This window comes from Mastigoproctus giganteus, chromosome 1 (assembly GCF_048544385.1).
Source record: "Mastigoproctus giganteus isolate SK-2022 chromosome 1, ASM4854438v1, whole genome shotgun sequence".
Taxonomy (NCBI): Eukaryota; Metazoa; Arthropoda; class Arachnida; order Uropygi; family Thelyphonidae; genus Mastigoproctus; species Mastigoproctus giganteus.
Window position 1 is genome coordinate 253,875,884 of NC_143575.1, and position 17,924 is coordinate 253,893,807.

The 17,924-nt window shown below is 37.3% G+C and overlaps 1 protein-coding gene across 3 annotated transcripts in view; it reads right to left on the bottom strand.

Moving 5' to 3' along the window:
* Nucleotides 1–1,512: 1,512 nt before the first annotated feature.
* The window catches only part of LOC150091791 (uncharacterized), an 81,265-nt gene continuing 64,853 nt past the window's right edge, over nt 1,513–17,924 (bottom strand). Inside the window, exons 3-7 of one of the 3 annotated variants that reach the window (XM_090376934.1) lie at nt 15,666–16,778; nt 10,233–10,316; nt 7,112–7,312; nt 3,601–3,728; nt 1,515–2,086 (exon numbers count right to left, since the gene is read on the bottom strand). In XM_090376934.1, the coding sequence (XP_090233060.1) occupies nt 1,880–2,086; nt 3,601–3,728; nt 7,112–7,312; nt 10,233–10,316; nt 15,666–16,778 (1,733 nt within the window). In that variant the 3' untranslated portion in view covers nt 1,515–1,879. Of the gene's footprint in view, nt 2,087–3,600; nt 3,729–7,111; nt 7,316–10,232; nt 10,317–15,665; nt 16,779–17,924 lie in introns of all 3 variants that reach the window. The other 2 variants (XM_090376925.1, XM_090376942.1) reach the window with 2 other exon arrangements.

Here is a 17,924-nt window from a genome sequence, read left to right on the forward strand (position 1 = left end):
CACATCACACTTACTCAAGAGATCCAAACAAAAATATATGGGCATAGGTGCATGTTAAGTGCCAAAACAACAAAAAATGTTTGGAGGTCAGTATATCTGAACTGCGTGTGCTCCTCGGTCACTTCCTTGTTAGCAGGGCATAAAACCTTATTAAAAATATAATAATAATAATAATAATAATAATAAGTACAACTTCCGTCCAAAACCGACTAACTCGGCCACATTTTAAAAACAAGATGAAATATGTACTGCTCTTTAAAATATATTCCATGAACTTGATTTCATGTTCTAATTTTGCTTGTACTGATTTTGTCAGATGTATTTGCAAGATGTATATTCTGTTTGCAAAATATGATATTCATGTATATACTCTTATATATATTGTTGGTACTCGATTTTATTTTAAAACGTTCCACGATTTGTTCACATTCCGTGTAAATACATAACAAACAACATCAACAACAGATGTATTAAGACATCTTTTAACTTTCCGTGTGAATTTTCACAGCCAAAACACCATGCACATAAAATCTTAACAGCATAAATAAAACAAAGATTTGTTATAAGAACTTAGTCAAAATTATATAATAGCATTCATTAAATTAACAATATATACATATGGCAAGGAGCCGTTAACAACTTACACAAAAATAAGTCATTAATCAAGTCAACTAGCCTAACACAGAACAGTAAATCAAAACAACATAAGTAACATCACATCGGAAAGCTAAACTTATTCACTGCTGAGTGATGTCCCCCAAACAGTGTCATTCAAATCGAGTTCAACACAAAAACTATTAATTTTTTGTTGTTTCTTCCAACATATAATAAATATTTTTTCTAGTGTAACGTGAATCGGCAGGTGGCGTATATGTGGTGATTTATATTTATTTTATTATGCAACATATGATTTTATTATGTAACATATTAATTATTTATAATAAATAATATAAAAATATAAATAAAATGCGTTATTGTATTGCTATTAATTTATTATATCTCTCTACAAGAATTAATTAATTTTCAGACTGACAGAAAACATACCAAACGACATAAAAATTTTAGGAACTACGAAAAAAAAAAAAATTATGACAGCGATTTTTACAAAATACTACAAAATTCAATTATTATGAAAGACAAATGAATAGTACTTCATCTAATTTCACCACTAAAAATTATTTAATGACTCATTCAATTTTAGCTAAAAGGATATATTTTAAATTATACATTTTCTCTATAATTACGTCACAGGTACTGAGTATTGTATTTAACTACGGCTTAACTTAATTATGTCCTTAAATGGTTATATTATTATTATTATTATTATTATTGAATTCGTTGTATATAATACATTTCAATGTCATTATGAACATTTTCACTACAAAATCTTTGAATATTTAAATAATTTTTAAAAAAATTCAATATTTTTTATATAAATTTAAGAAAAATTATGTTGCTGATGAGGCACAGAATAAATAATATTATACCTATCTCCATATAAGTTAATATAACTTGATTAACAGTATAATTAATATGCATAAATCATTTGACTTAACATTAATATTTCATGCACCAGTATCGGAATACAAAAGCAGCCATTATCAGAAACAGCATTATAACATAACATCTGGATTCTTTAAAATTGCTAACAAGGTCAACAGTTTAATATCAGATCACAACAATAATATTCAAATCATATAACATAATCGGAATCACAATTGGACATCAGTTTGTGCTGACTGTTTTATTAAATAGGATACACTCTTGTTTTAGTAGCAGACAAATTTTTCATTTTGAAATAACAAACATCAATTAGAAAACTTATTTTGTATTTTTATTTTCTTAGTGTTATTGGTATATTTTATCATAGCAACACTATTTAGCCCTGACGAAGAAATTCTTCAACACATGGATCAACGTAGCACACTGTTGGGTTACTACGTTTATAGAACACGCGCCTCTGACGTAGAGGTAAGAGAAGTAGACGAGCTGTTGATTGACAAGGGACGTCCTCACGACACATCGTGCGACTCTGATGTACAAATCCAACGTCACAGTCATCTGATGTCAATCCAAAGGCTTCACCCTGGATATAAACAAACAAACAAACAAACAATCAAACACATTTTCGGGAAATTAGCCTTTGGAACTGTACTGAAACAAACAAGGTATACGACATTTAATATATTACAAAAAGTGATTGTTTTTATGTTAGCTTATATTAGGTGCGAGTGCGTGTATATGCATTAAGCGCCAAGGCAACTAAAAGTGAGAGGTGTCAGTATATTGTGTTGGTTTTAGGAGCATTAGCGACTAAGGCCATATTGCTCCGTGTACACTGTCTGTAAATTTTCTGTTTGCTGGACGAAAAACTGGAGTTTCCAGAAGAAAAACCAAGCTACCCTCGCCTGAGATCGACTAACTCAGCCGCGTTGTGAAAAAAGGCACGTTAAAATTCCTCTCGTCAGCGACGGGATTCGAACTCAGGTCTTTTCCACCCGGTATGGGGAGGACGGCGATTCTACCAACTGTGCTACCCACGAGGGCTCGGCCACGTTGTGAAGAAAGCCGAGAGGAAAGCCGTTGAGAAGAAAGCTACACCGAGATTTCAACAAAAGAACTCGATGTGAAGAATGTTTTCGATGAAAGAATTAGGTTTATTTAGACATAGTCCCTTTATGCATTACCACATGAATACCTTTTGGTACAAATTGGAAAAAATGTGCCATTGATGAGAAGTCACTTCAATGGGCAAAAAAAAGTAAAAATATATGGCTATTGATCTTAGTGGCCTTGGGCTACTAGTGGGAGCCAGAACTATTCAACGCTGAGTACCTTATCGTTTTTAATGCGCATTAACAATATTAATGAATGTAATAGTAGTTTGATCGATGATCCAATCGATCGATGGTCGACGTTTGATCGATGATCCAAAGGTAGAGAGGACAGTTAATAACAGTAACCAGAGTATGCTACCTCATCGGAAGCTAGATAACTTATTCAGATAGTCAGTTAAGATGTAACATTGATGAAGACAAAGTTTGGGCAAAAGAAAGCACAGATAATCTTAAGTAAATATGAAGTTCAATCAGCATTGCAAAGACAAGCTAAGCTGAAAGATATGGGATCCCATCAATGATATGTATAGCAACTTTGTACATATTTCATTGTATAAATTAAAATATTCAAATTGAGCATACAAAAACCTATTTCTTGTCTTAACTGTAAAAAAGACATATCTCGCGATGTTTTCTAATTTCTTAACCTACATGCTATGGAGTATTCAAATATTGGCGTTATGAGAGGTCCAATTCACGAAATACTGCTGTATGGTCATATTTCTCTGGCCACTGAGTATATGCGCTTTGGACAGGTTGAAATAACAAGCTCGTACCGGCACGAGAGCTACAGCTGTCCGTGCATGTTTTCAGACCAGTAAACAGTGGTAATTAATTGATTTGGTGAGTTTAAATGGGCGATAAAGTTTTCGATACAATGATTTTCAATTAAAAAAGCAAAAAGAACCCATAGTTGACTACTGTATTTTAAGAACTCCATTTTTACTAATGTAAAAACAAGCTTAAATAGTGCAGTACTTACACAAGAATAACAGACTTCATGCCAATTGCATGCATGCAGCATGAGCTGTTTCATAGGTCCGTCTAGCGTGATATCTCCCAAGGCAGAGCAGTCACTAGTCAACAAGTTAAGGGGAGGACACTTGTGGTCTGGAAAGACAAAATGAAATGATTAAATCATTCTACAGAGATGTGAAAGAAAAAAATTCTGTATAATTAGGGTATTTCTATGATATACTTACTGACATAATTAACATACAATGCAGGAAGGCCCCCTCCTTGGCCTAGGTTACTAGGCCAGGAAGGGGCCTATGTTACTTCGAGGTAACTTCGAGGGCACAAGGTTTACTATGGCCAAATTGCGCACTTGTAATTGTACTTAAACATTATTCTGTAATGCAATAATATTCGCTACGCGGCCCATCAGCTATCTCAGAAAAGTAGTGGTAAGCAAAACAGGCGAGTACCAAGGGCATGAGACTACAGCATAAAATATTACATATTTTATGCTGTTTCATTTCTTCCGCTCGCATGCCTACCACCAAGCTCTATGAATAAAAATATATTTACGTTGGAATGCAAATTTTCTAGATAATTGAAAAAAATTGAAGAAATTTATCAGAGAACGCAATCGGCTTATCGAGAGTGAGAGATGGATTTTGCAAGAACATTGTGCGACTCTGCGCTATTCTTGACTTAGATGATAAATAATATAACAGAATGGAGACTTCTCACGATGGCTACCATTCGATACTAGCAGTAACCAAGACAATCGATAGCGTGCCAAAAACATCCACAAAGAAAGTGCTTACGTCTTACCATCTTTCATCATATAAATTAAGGCTATTCAGGGTGTGTTCGAAATAATTCCAATGTTCACGATTGAGCCTCGAGAAGTTTACAGAAACAATTTACATTGAAGTACAAAACAGCATTTATCAAATTAAATACTCAAAATAAAAATGAGAATAATATAGTTAATGAAATGATTATTTTATGCCTAATTATGTATATGAATATATAATTAACACCTTAATTGTATAATTAACGATGGGATCGCTAATTCTGGGTTTTTTCATCCCGCACGACATTATTATTTGGCTTGTTTTTGTTGAGTTTTGACTTCCACCCTACTGAAGTCACAATCTCACCCCACAAAAGCAAATCTGACTGCGATTCACAGAATATTCTAGATTGTAGGGTGTGTAAAGCGGGTGTTAGCAGAACATTAAAGACACTTTTTTTTTTCAATCAAAATTTACAAGTTTTAATGAACATTATATACATTTATATAAAAAACAAATAATTACATACAAGCATACTAATTTCCATATATATGAACCGTACTAGTACTATACACTATCTCTCCCTCATCAACTATTCTCAATTTACAAATTAATATCAGTTTGTATCAGTTATATCGTACTTAATATGAATCCTCAACGCTTACTCTACCATTCTCTTCCATTATCAATTTTTATCACTTACATCAGTAAAAGTCATTTCAAGTTTTATTACTTCTTTTATATTTTTTTCTAACCTTCAACACATGAAATGTATTACAACTGGTATCCTCTTAACTCAATAATATTCATTACAGATCACCCATTCTACCTTAATTACTCTCTAGTTATCATCTTAGTCATCCCCTTTACTCAAGAGGTTTCCCAATTAATAAAACTTCTTTTTCTTTACACCTCATCTGAGATGTTATCTTGTGTTGGCACCTGGCCTAAACTAATGATATAGGTTAACATATCCTTACAATACTACCCCTATAAATATAACTCCTTTATACTATTACTTTATTTTTATTACCCCTGTACCACCCTTTCGTTATTTCTTAATCATTAATATTCCTAACAAATTATCCCAATCTTAGTAACTAACTTGCCTAATACAACACGAATGTTCTTTTTTAAAAGGATTATCACTCAATTCCTTACAGAGCTAGATTATGAGTCCTTGAGTTCAGGATTCGAGAAAAAAAAAAAAAAATAGGAACAGACTTACGTTCCGGAATGGCTGCTACTTCCAATTTCCTTTGCGTTCAGGCTTCCTTCGTGGCAGAAAGGCTTTCTTCAATTTCTTGAGCTTTCCTTAGTGGCGGACAGGCTCTCTTCCATTTCTAGGGCACACTACTTTCCTTAGTGGCAGACAGGCTTTCTTTCTTTTCTTGGCTCACATATCTGCACAACTGGCTATTTCTCAACGGGATGGACCCTAGACCCTAGATTGCTAAGGTCGTAGGCTCTTATGCGACAAAATTTCGGAGGTACAGCTTGCGATTACGTTGCCAGGGACGCTGATCATCATATCACTGCCTTCCGATGCCGGACCAGGTTTTCTTTCTCTTCTTGTTTTTTTTTTTTTTTCTTTTTCATCTTGCTACCACGAGATGTGAACTCTGACCACCAAAAAAATTTACTTCCACTTCAACACGCAAACTCACGACTTTCTCCTCTTAGACCACAGAGAAGTAAGATACAGAGTGGACTTTCTCCCTTTTCTCCCCCCGAACTTTTCTTTTTCCCTCAAGTTTGGAAGGCTTCCCTCAAGGACTCCAACCAATCCCCATACTGTTTAATTTTTTATTCCTTCCTATTTGCTAAAACATCTCACCACGGCTGTCTCTCTAGCGCCCAAACCAAACCATCTCTAGAAATTTCTTTTTTTTTTTTTTTTTTTCCACACAGCAGTATGACCTTTTCATGTTTGCCAGTCACCTCCAAGACATTCATTTTCGTGTTCACACCTTCTCTGCTAAACATGGCCAACTTGCCAAAATATCAGCCACCCTGACGCCATTTTATTTTTACGCGAACATTGGACGTCCACTCATTTTCTGTTTACTTCCTAACGGTGGCTTAGATCAAAGGAGACACTTCGTAATCCCGTTTCACGGTCCTATTGTTCTTACCCTCAGCAATCCTTTCACGCCTGTTCTCAAATGGTACCCCTTCCATAGTGCTGTCCCTGTTTGCTCTCTATATTATTCGAAATTACTTGTTTCCATTTAGCCGCTATTTAATTCCCAAGCCTAAAACTAAATCCAGTGTTCTTCCAACTTTAACCTTTTTTACATTCAACCTAAATATTCTATCTCAATACAGTAGTTCTTAACTTGTTGAAAATTTGTTTGCTATTCTAGTATCCAGACTTTTTCTTTTTGTTTTTTTTTTTTATTTACGAAAGAAAGTACCAGTACTGCAGAACTCTAATAAATATTTGACAGAATTTAATATTTTGCAAATATTTCAAGAAAATTTAATAGCGCCAGACGTCGAATTTAGGAAAAGAGCGATCAGAGCGGCCTCTTCCTAAAATTTCCTCTTCGTTTGTAACCTAAACCAGTGGAATTGTTTAAAGCATTTTATCAGTGAAGTATTAAAATGATAATTAACTTTTAATTAAATGTATGGACATTTATGAAAGGTTATGCTATTACCTAACTAAACAGCTATTACATATACTACAATATCATATGATAATATCCATATATAGTTCAAAGTATAAACTATCTATAAAGTTACCTGGATAAAATTTGTCTTCTTCATCTTCATCTTGTGCCCACTGATTTGGTGCAGCGAAAGAAAATTCGTCTTCGACAGGATGCGAACCGTACAAGGAACTCAATTCCATGAGGCGAGACAAATAGCCATTAATATCGTTTTCTTCGTCTTCATCGTCATCCTCAATTCGTTCTAACCTTGCCATCTGTTTATCCTTTTCTCCTGCTGAACCATAATCAAATGGTTACATGAACATAAGTGATAGTTTAAATATAAGTGACATTTCAATGATATCAGCATTTGATGGAACATGTCTAATATTCTTTAACTGGATGAAACAGAGTTTGTAGAAATTATAGATCGTTATTAAGCAAACTATTGATCGCTTTCGTTTGGTATTTTATAAATACAGTGATGTTAGCAGTGATCTCCATGATAGTATAGTGATTTCATCACTTGTTTTTGTTGTTTTAGGAGCATCAGCAACTAAGGCCATGTGTTTCCGTGTATGCTGTCTGTAAATTGCGTGTGTTCTGTGGTCGATTTTCTGTTTGCTGGACGAAAAGCCATGCCACCCTCGCCTGAGACCGACTAACTGAGCCACCGTGAAAAAGGCCCATAAAATTCCTGACGTCATTGATGGGACTCGAACTCGGGTCTTTTCCACCCGGTGTGGAGGGGATGGCGATTCTACCAACTGTTCTACCCACGAGGGCATTTCACTCTTGTACTCGTTTGTAGAAGTCTGAGTTTAAAATTTACATTCCTTCGAAGAGTGGAAGGATTTTTAGACCACACACTTCCAACTGATGGTTATAAAGTTTTTTCTTCCCACATTTAAAAATTAATATCTCTACAATGTCTAGATCAAAAAACGATCCCGGGTCTTATAAGCGATTCATTCTCCAATATAAAAAAATAATAATAATAAGCTTTTGTTTATTGGAGAGAATTTGTTTAAAAAAATGGAATGACTCCAGATGAGAATTCCAGTGAATAAGATGCTTGAAGCTGTATTCCTAACTTAAGTAACCGAATCTAGTCAAGTTGGTTTTAAAATGTTGCCTATAAATGAAGCACTTTTAATTAAACTATATTACAAAAGGAGAGTGTTACTGCAGTCTTTAGAGCGTATCAGAGATAGAAAAATGCTTCAAGGATTCCTTGTTCTAGAAGGGCCATATTAAATATTGTAAGGCAGACTTCGCTATGTTCAGACTGGAAGCCCTCGTGGACAGCACAGTTGGTAGAAATCACCGTTCTCCCCACACCGGTTGGAAAAAACCTGAGTTCGAGTCCCATCAATGACGTGAGGAATTTTTATGGGATTTTTTCACAACCTGGCTCAGTTAGTTGGTCTCAGGCGAGGGTAGCATGGTTTTTTCTCCCCAAAACTTTCTTTTTCGTCCAGCAAACATAAAATCGACCACAGAACACACGCAATTTACAGACAGTATACACGGAGCAATATGACTTTAGTCGCCGATGCTCCTAAAACCCAACTACAATACTTTCAGACTGGGAGGAAAAAATGGATCCCTCTAATATGGATCCTTTTGATTCTAAAAATCAAAAATACAAATTGAAAGACCAATGTGCTTAACCCCCCCCCCCCCATTCATTTTGGTGATTGCGAATTAAGTGGTATTCGGCTTTAAAAAAAAAAAAAAAAACTAATTCGGTCGCAAACTTGCGTAAATTCTATTCCAGCATTTACAAAAACCAAATGAAACTAGAACTATGCATTAACGTAAAGGAGGTGATAATCCCTTTGCATAAGGCAATGGTCAGGCCACGCCCTGAGTACTGCGTACAGGTCTGGAGGCCTCATTTTAGAAAGGATGTTGAGTTGCTTAAGCGTGTACAGAGAAGGTCAACAAGATTGGTAAGAGGAACGAAGGGGTTCCTTACCAAGAAAGGCTTAAGTTTTGCAAATTTCAGCAGCTGGAGACTAGGCACTTGCGAGGTGAACTGATTGAGGTGTATAAGGCCTTGAATGGGTTGGGCACGCTGAATTCTGATGGGATTCTAATGCTTGCTCCGATTATGAACCTGAGGGGGATAAATTCAATTGAGGGAAGACAGTTGTAGAATAGAAGTGCGTAAATTTGCCTTTAGCCAGCGGGTGGTTAACTGCTGGAAGAAACTTCCATCTGTCGTTGTGGAAGTTGATAGCTTAAATGAATTCAAGGAGGAATCGGACAGACTTTTAGAGGGAATGGATGCGCGAATTTTTTTTTTTTTTTTTTTTTGGCTGATGCTACATAACCTCATACGTTTGCTTTCTTTCATCACATGCCTCCATTACTACTATTAATTTTAGTTCAGGATTACAAAAGAAACAAGTTAGTTTATGTTCGCAGTGCGTTAAATTTCATGCGAATTCGATTTTTATTTCTTAAGTTAACTGCATTTTTTCTTTTTCTTTAATAAGGGAAATAAAAAATAAATTACTAATTATCTTGTTCTCAATTAATTAGTAATTGGTTAACTAATAATACATAAAATTAAGCGTTTTTCACTTCGCAGCCCATACCTCACAACGTAATATACCCTCAATGTTTTGTAATACTTCAGTTATTTCTTCCTGGAATTTTAATAAAAACTTTAAATACTACACGCATTTCACGTTTCTGTTCTTATTAATATAATAAGCAAGTAGTAATGATATATAAATATATATCTGCGCAGAGTAACAAACAATATCCATAGCTTCAGCTATACAGCTATAGCTGAAGTTTGACAAAGGTTCAAACAGTACAACGAATTCATTTCCACTTCACTTAGATGAACATAGTGAGATCTCATTATGTGATGAGCAGAATATTGATTGGGAAAGAGAGTGGTCTCAAGTACGTGATGATTTGAAGTTGTTGAGAATCACCAATACAAGGACCCATTCTAAAAATCGGTGACATTCTGGAGAGGAGGGAATACTTTTCGGGGATGTTAATCTTGCTATAGTCCCTAGAACTTCTGATACCACCACAGTTTGCATGCTCCTAACTGGTTCAATGAACTTATTCGATAATAACGTAAACGTGCGAGTATCACTATAGGATTGTGGTGAAATGAAATTAAAATAAAATTGGAAAGCATTTTTCATAAAGTTCACAAACGAATGGCACAGAAAAGAAATTACCTGGATGGTCCGCCAGCCAATGGTACTGCAACTGTTTATCATCAGTTGGCAACATTCTGTGAAATCCGGAAGTTAGACTTTCATCTACAGATTAAAACAATTTAGTTTACTTAAAAATGACACAGGAGGAATTTTCATTATTATTTTATTTATTTATCTTATTTATTTTAATTTACATTTGTCCGTGGACAGCCAACAGAGCACTTACAAATATATTGCTAGATGCATTTCATTGAACCCACAAATTTGAAAATAAATACGAATTCATAATTAAATACATCATAGGAGCAGAGAAATGACTGAAATAGTGCTGCGAAAAGGGTCGGAGAGAAGGTCTTTTATGGCATACCTCTTGTTATGATTAAATCCACTTTATAATACTGGTGAATGACTGTTAAGTATCTGTTGTAAATTGGGAAGTTATTTTTTTAAATTAAAGTGCTCGTCAAGAAGTAAAGTTGGGAGTTAAACCTCCTCGATGGCTGACTAACTACAAGATGCGGCTAAAAAGATATATACTTTTTAAATCATTTATTATTTTAAATACAACAGTTTCAATGTTTATCCCCTTCAAAGTACTCTCCAGCCGCGCCTATGCAGCACTCCACTCGCGATTTCCAGGATCTAAAACAGGAGCGGAAGTGCTCCAATGTTATGAGCTTGTTTTTCGTTAAAAACTCTCACTGTAACAGAAGAATGATACGGAGCAATGCCATGGTGAAAACCATTTGTCCGGCCATAAATTAGGGCCGTGTCTTTCGAATTTTTTTCACGAAGTCTTCCTAAAATCTGCCCTCTTAGGTAGCACAGTTGGTAGGATCGTCGTCCTCCCCACACGGGTGAAAAAGCCCTGAGTTTGAGTCCCGTCAATGACGTCTGGTATGGTTTATTTAAAAGGGGAGAAGAGGGAGTTTGCCCCTATATTCTTTGACGTTTGATTAGTGGATCATACTGAAAGACCTAGAATTCGTCTCCTGTTATAAATGAATCCAAAAATTTAATAATAATTCTTTTCTCTAAATTACGAAACTCATTTTTCCGCCGAAGGGTAAGAACACTGATCCACTTAAAGAGGTACAGTTCAATCAAAACTTAACCGATTACAACAAAACAAAAACTGATCCGTACAGGAAAAAACAAACTACAGCACGATATGAATGTTGTTGACATGCACAGTAGTAAGGCGTTGGTAAGCAACGGTTCATGTTTCATTTTAGCCACACCTTGTATGTTTAGGAGTATGACATTTAGTTGGCTGTTTTCGTTGAGCTGTGCTGGATCTTGAGGGATTGTCTTGGTCATTATTATGGCACGGTGCCAATATAATCTGTGAGTAGAGGTCTCTAGTATGGACTGAGGTTCGTATTTGTCATATGGAAAAATTTCTTTGATCAGCTGATATTTTTGTATTAGCTTCTGATGTATTATCCTGGACACAATCCAGCACATCAGAGCATCCTGCTCTGATGTGCTGGATTGTTTCTGGGGCCAGATGGCATTGACGACATGTGCCATCTGTTACTCCGTGGTGCTTGCCGATCTATTTCCTGTAGTTCCTGGTGTTCATTATCAGATCTTGGATGGCGAATGAATCCTTTGGTCTCGAGGAAGAGCTCTCTCATAGTATTTCTCAGTCGTCTGCGCGAGTAGCACAGTGGTATCGTCACCCTCCTCCCCACACCGCGTGGAAAAGGCCCCGGTTCGAATCCCGTTGATGACGCGAGGAACTTTAATGGGCTTTTTTTTCCCTCCGTGGCTCAGTTAGTCGGTCTCAGGCGTAGATAGCAAGATTTTCCCCTCTAGGTTTTTTTTTTTATTATTATTATTAGATAGCAAGATTTTCCCCTCTAGGTTTTTTTTTATTATTATTATTATTTCTCAGTCAGATGGGCGTTGATCTCATTATGTTCTAACTAGTGAGCCTGCATCATTCCCACATATTTATATATCTCTCCCTCTGTCATGGCTTCAATCTCTTCAACGGTCTTCAGCTGGTAGTTTTGTCCGGCTAGATGTTCTCGATGTAATCCATGGATCTTGCATTTGTCTAGGCGAAACTGCACCCTGACGTCGGTACTGAACTCTTCGGTGATCCGGAGTAGTTGAGTTGCAGGAGTTGATTCTCAGTTGGGCATAGAGTCTGATGTCATCCATGTACATCAGGTGAGAGAGGGTGTACAGATTCTTCCTTCCTTCTTTTAGGGTATATCCGTACTTCCTGTTATTGGGGATGGTGGACAGTTGGTTGAGTGGTAAACGAAACCACAATGGGCTCAGGGAATCTCCCTGGAAGATTCCTCTTCTGAAGGGTATCGGCCTGGTCGTGATGATCTCGACCTTGATGGCGTCCATTTTGTCATGGTTGCTTGTAGGAAATCTGTCAGTGTCTGGTTGACTTTGTAGATCTTCAGTGTCTCTATTATTATTATTACTGTTGTCGTGTTGACTCCTTGAGCTGATTAATAACTTTCGTTATTAATCTTAAATCTACTTTACCAAACTTGTTTTTAAAATATATGCACTCTAAAAGCGATATAATCTTTAGAAGGCGCAAAGACTGTTTGAGCTAGACTAGGCGCAGCCTCATTTATATAATATCATTAAAAGCAATACAATATTTCACGCAAACATGAGCGAGCTACAGTATAACCTAAAATATTTCAGCCATGTCTAGAAGAGACAAAGCCTGAATGGATTAACGTTACTCTTTTGTATTATCTGCCAAGTAGTTTGAATGTGTAAGCCTAATAAAACATGACACCCATCAACTTACAGCTGTTGTCTGTGTTACTCCTTTGGTCACGCCTCCACAGTTCTTTCCTCCTTTACGAAAGGCTACCTTATCAGCAAGTGGGTAAGCAAACATCCACAAGCGTGATAATTTTTTCATACCGTTAACTGATATCTTCAAAAAAGATAAATTCTTAATCTTTAAATGCCAACTCCAATATTGCAAAAATGGGAGTTAAAAATGAAACATGTCTTGAAAGATCCGGAAGCCCAATTTAACATTTAAGAAAAACTGTAAAATGTAAGGTTAAAGAATTGGTAGGCGTTAAAACATCTACGAATTCTTAACTTAGGAGAAACGAAACTTCCAAAAAAGATTAAAGTATAGTGAAAACTTTCTAAAAATTCTAAAGGGTTTCACTTTGGGAAAAATAATTGGCAGAGAGAAATGAATATTTGTCTTTAATCGGAAACTTGATCTCTCGATACAGTAAAAAAATATTAAAATAATAACTGGGACGCGATGGCCTAGTTATTATTAGAGCAACATCAACACCATCAACGGATCCGGGTTGAGGTCCTGCCTCAAGCCCTGTATAATAATAATATAAAAATTTAAAAAATGGGGAAAGTCGCTTCAGCGGACCTACCTCACCTAAGGCCGAAGTGAAGGAGGCAGACAAATAGTGGTCACTCCGAAGACCTAACACCGCCACTGGACACAAGTTGAAGCTAAACACGTTCACCTCCATAGATGGATGATGATGATGTTGAAGAGCAGTAATAAACACACTGCATCGAGTGTGGCGCAGGACAGTCACTTGCGTTCAGGCGTTAGACAGAGGGGACGGTTCGAAAAGTCGGAGACAGTCTCCTGAGAAAAACAGTGGAGCAAGTGGCGCTGTTCCCCCGAATGGCTACCACAGCGGTGGGAGGAAAGACCATTCGGCCGAACCAACTGGAAGCGTTTTCTGCGCTAGTGACCACCCAGGAAGGAAGAAAACGCCACTGCATGAAGTGTAGCATTGACATGAATATGTTCATCATGCGAACATCATACGAAGTAACCAAGCTAAAGGCTGATATGACGATGTACAGGACGAGACTACATACCAAGTGGTGGGAACGGTTCCAGACGATTCAGGTCACCAAACAGCCAATAGCAGAACCAGAGACGGACCATCGTCAAGAATCTTGAAAAAAAAAAAACCAAACAGATTGTGGGCGAACTACAAAAATAGAACAGGAGAAGGAACACCAAATACAAGAACTACAACCTAGAGAAGTCAAAGTGGAAACAGACAAGTTCGCGATATCCAGAATAGAAGAAGAAAAGTGTAGGAAAGTCCTAGCAGAATTTGAGGGAATGAACCCCACAAAGATCCACACCATACCAAAGCAGAGACCCAACAGAATCCTGTGGCAAGTCACAAACCACCTCAATAGGCGAACAATAGAGGATTATCTCAACAACAATGAAGTAACACTAGACACCACCCGCACAGCCATTTACTGTCCATCTGTAGCAGCCACAAGGAAGAACCGAAGGAAAGCAGAGAACAATATAACAGAAAACGCAAAGGCAAGAAACCACCTGCCTGGGAAAGAAGAGTAGAGCAAAAGAGATGAGTGAAGATAGATCCACTGACCCAGCATCAATGGGGTTACAAAAGTAAGAAGCTGATCAGAAAATTGAAGGTCATTCTCAAGAAAGACAACATCCACAGCAAACACAAGGTCTATAATCAGAGGATCGAAAAACACCTTGACACCCTCAAGCAGAAATTCCTGGCACTCAGCAAGAGACTTTGCCGTTACCGGGAGAGTGTTTCCAGAGGAAAACAGACAACAGGATATTTGATGAAAACTAAACTATTACATTAGAGTCACCCGGTGAGTTATTACATATATCCATGTGTATTGCGTCTGTAAATTGCGTGTGTTCTCTGGTCTATTTGCCTGTTTTTGATGGGCGAAAAATCCCAGTTTCTGGGGGGAAAAACCTTGCTATCTACGCCTCAGACCGACTAACTCAGCCACGGAATGAAAAAAAGCCCATTAAAGTTCCTCGCCATATCGACGGGATTCGAATCCGGACCTTTTCCACCTGGTGTGGGGAGGACGTTGACGATACCACTGTGCTACACGCGCAGACAGAGACTTCTACATTTTTTTTTTTTTTTTCATTTTTATTAGCAAGTGGCCCCTAGCCAGAAACTGGCAACTCCGCTAAGGAAATCGGACAAGGGGAGAAGGAAGGTAATGGATCCTCCAACCAGATGTCATAACCTGTGGAGCAGCGAAGTTAGTCATATCAGCCGTGCTCCCCCCAACCCCCCACATTATATTTATATATAAACTAATAATATTAACCAATCTTCGGTAAAAAATTGATGTTTCGTTACTTCTTCTGCCATACCTAAGAACTATGATGGGCATAATGGATAGATCATAATCGATTATTTCGATTATATTCATATCATTCGATTATTTCGATTATATTCATATCATTCGATTATTTCGATAATCGGAACATGGCCAAAGGTTTGTGCTGTCTCGATTTCCTGCCTCAGCAATACCTTAAATCTACATTGTTCTTAATAATTTTATTATATCATTCGAATGATTAATTATTAATTCGTTCAATCACAAATACACTCAACCTGAAAATAGACAGTACTGACAGAGATGGTAAAGCCTTACCTTTCCTTTTGTCGACAGAATCGATCCAGTAACCTTGCTGAAGAACTTGCTGTAATTCATTATCTTCATCTCCATCCTCTTCATCCATTCTTTCCATAGTAGACCTCAGATGATTTAATGCCACTCTCACGGTTGCTAAGTCGTATGCAGCATTCAACTCATTGATTACTTTTTCTCTGCTGACGTCTGTCTCAATTCCCTTGCGTGCTCCATGTTTGGCTACATTTAAAGCGTCTGACACCAGAGTGTTTTCGATCGCTTGTAATTTATCTGTGACTTCATCAAATTGACTGGGAGATCGATAATCACTTGGATTAAAGATGTAATCATCAGCGTCTCTCTTATGCTTGTTGTCGTCTTTATCATCATTTTTCTTTAAGGCTTGCTCTTCATGGTCAGCCATTTCAGGATGAGGGATACTCAAAGGGCCCCAGCCGGTTCGTTTTCTCCTCATTGTCGCAAATGACTTGGCCATATTTCGATAATATTCTTGCCTCAGCCATTCTTTAAAATCCATGTTGTTCTTAGAACCCTTATGTTTTGGTATTTCCAGCTTACTAAAGTTTGATTCTTCGTGTGATTGACGTTTTTGTTTTTCGTGAGCTTCTTCAGGAATGTATTTGTTATGACTTTGGCTATCTTGTTTTCTAACGTCATCAGATACTTGGTTGATTTTTTCTTCGCTTTCTTGTCTCTTTTTCACTATTCTTCCATCTTCATCATCATCTTCCAAGATACTTCGAAGTTCTCCTAACATGGTTTGTTCGTTATCATCATCGTAGTGACCCTCTCGTTTCTTTAGGGGACGTTTTTTTCGACTATCTGCTTGCTTCGCTTGTTGTTTATCACTTAATTGAGATTTTAGCTTCGTCATTGAATTTCCATGAGAAGTTTCTAAAGACTTCCCGTGATGTTTCTTCTTAACGGATTTCTCTTCTTCAACAGAAGATCCATAAGCGGATTTTACAGAGTTTCCAATTTGTGGGATGTGTCCATGCTTCTTTTTGAAATCAGGAGGAACATTTCGTTTTTTTTCTGAGGTGTGGTGGACTAAATGGTAATCCTTGGCGACCGCAGGTCGTCGGTCAGAGATGATCCTTTCCATATTGTCTGCTGTAATAACATGATAATATGTAAATCAGTGTTCAATTTAAATATTCGGATAAAGAACTATAATTATAATAGTCTTCTTTGTTATAATATTTTTATTATTAATATACACGTAGTGAAAACTTTATTAAGTACACCTACCGTTATCATGAAATGGAACGTTTCTTCAGTAAGAGCATTGCATGCTTACCATGCAATATAAAGCAGGTGGACAGATACTTAGGGATGCTATATGTGTGCAATTCAGCTCGAAAAGTGACTCTGAAAGTGGCATAGTACAGTAGTCGGCTCCAGTTGCGCAGGTATGAATCTTTCGGAAATTGCAACCCTGCTGCTTTTCACTTAGGACTGTGTCGCGGGTGTATCGAGAATAGTCTAATAATCAAACACCAGCCAACGGGATCCTGTGGTTGGACATAGCTCTTTGATGCAAGAACCTAATGGAGGCTGGCAAGACTTGTGCACGGTACCAGAAAGGTTACAGTCAGTCAAATAACAACTCAGTACAACAAGGGAAAAAAAAGGTATTTCAGAATGCACAATTCATTGGACCTTGTCAATGACGGGGTTTAGCAGCCGACGACCGAACCGGGTCAACTCCTGTCAGTAGACTCAGGAACACCAACGCTGGACAGTGGAGGATTGGAAAAACGTTACCCGGTCTGATGAATCCTGGTTGCTGTTATTTCGCGATGATAGAAGGACTAGAATATGACGAAAACGGCATGAGTCACTAGATCCATTCTTTCACAACAGGTACCTTGGTGTAGTGGAGAAACAGTTGGATACCTTAGCTTATCTGGAAACTGTTTCCAACCAGTCGTATCCCTTTATAGCTGCAGTTTATCCATTTGCGAATGAGTTCTTTAAACAGGATATTGAGCAATGCACTAGACCAGATTTGTACAGAAATCGATCCAGGAACACGAGAGTGAATTCAGCCTACTGTAGTGACCTCCTCACTCACCAGATCTCAGTCCAGATGAGCACTTGTTGGATGAGATGAAATCAGCTGTTTGGGGTAAAAATCCACAACCATCCAATTTGCAATAACTGCGAAAAGTAATTGAATCAACATAAACCAGTATCCCTGAGGCATGCTTTTAATGCCCCGTTCATGCCACGACGAATCGAAGCTGTTTTGTGAGA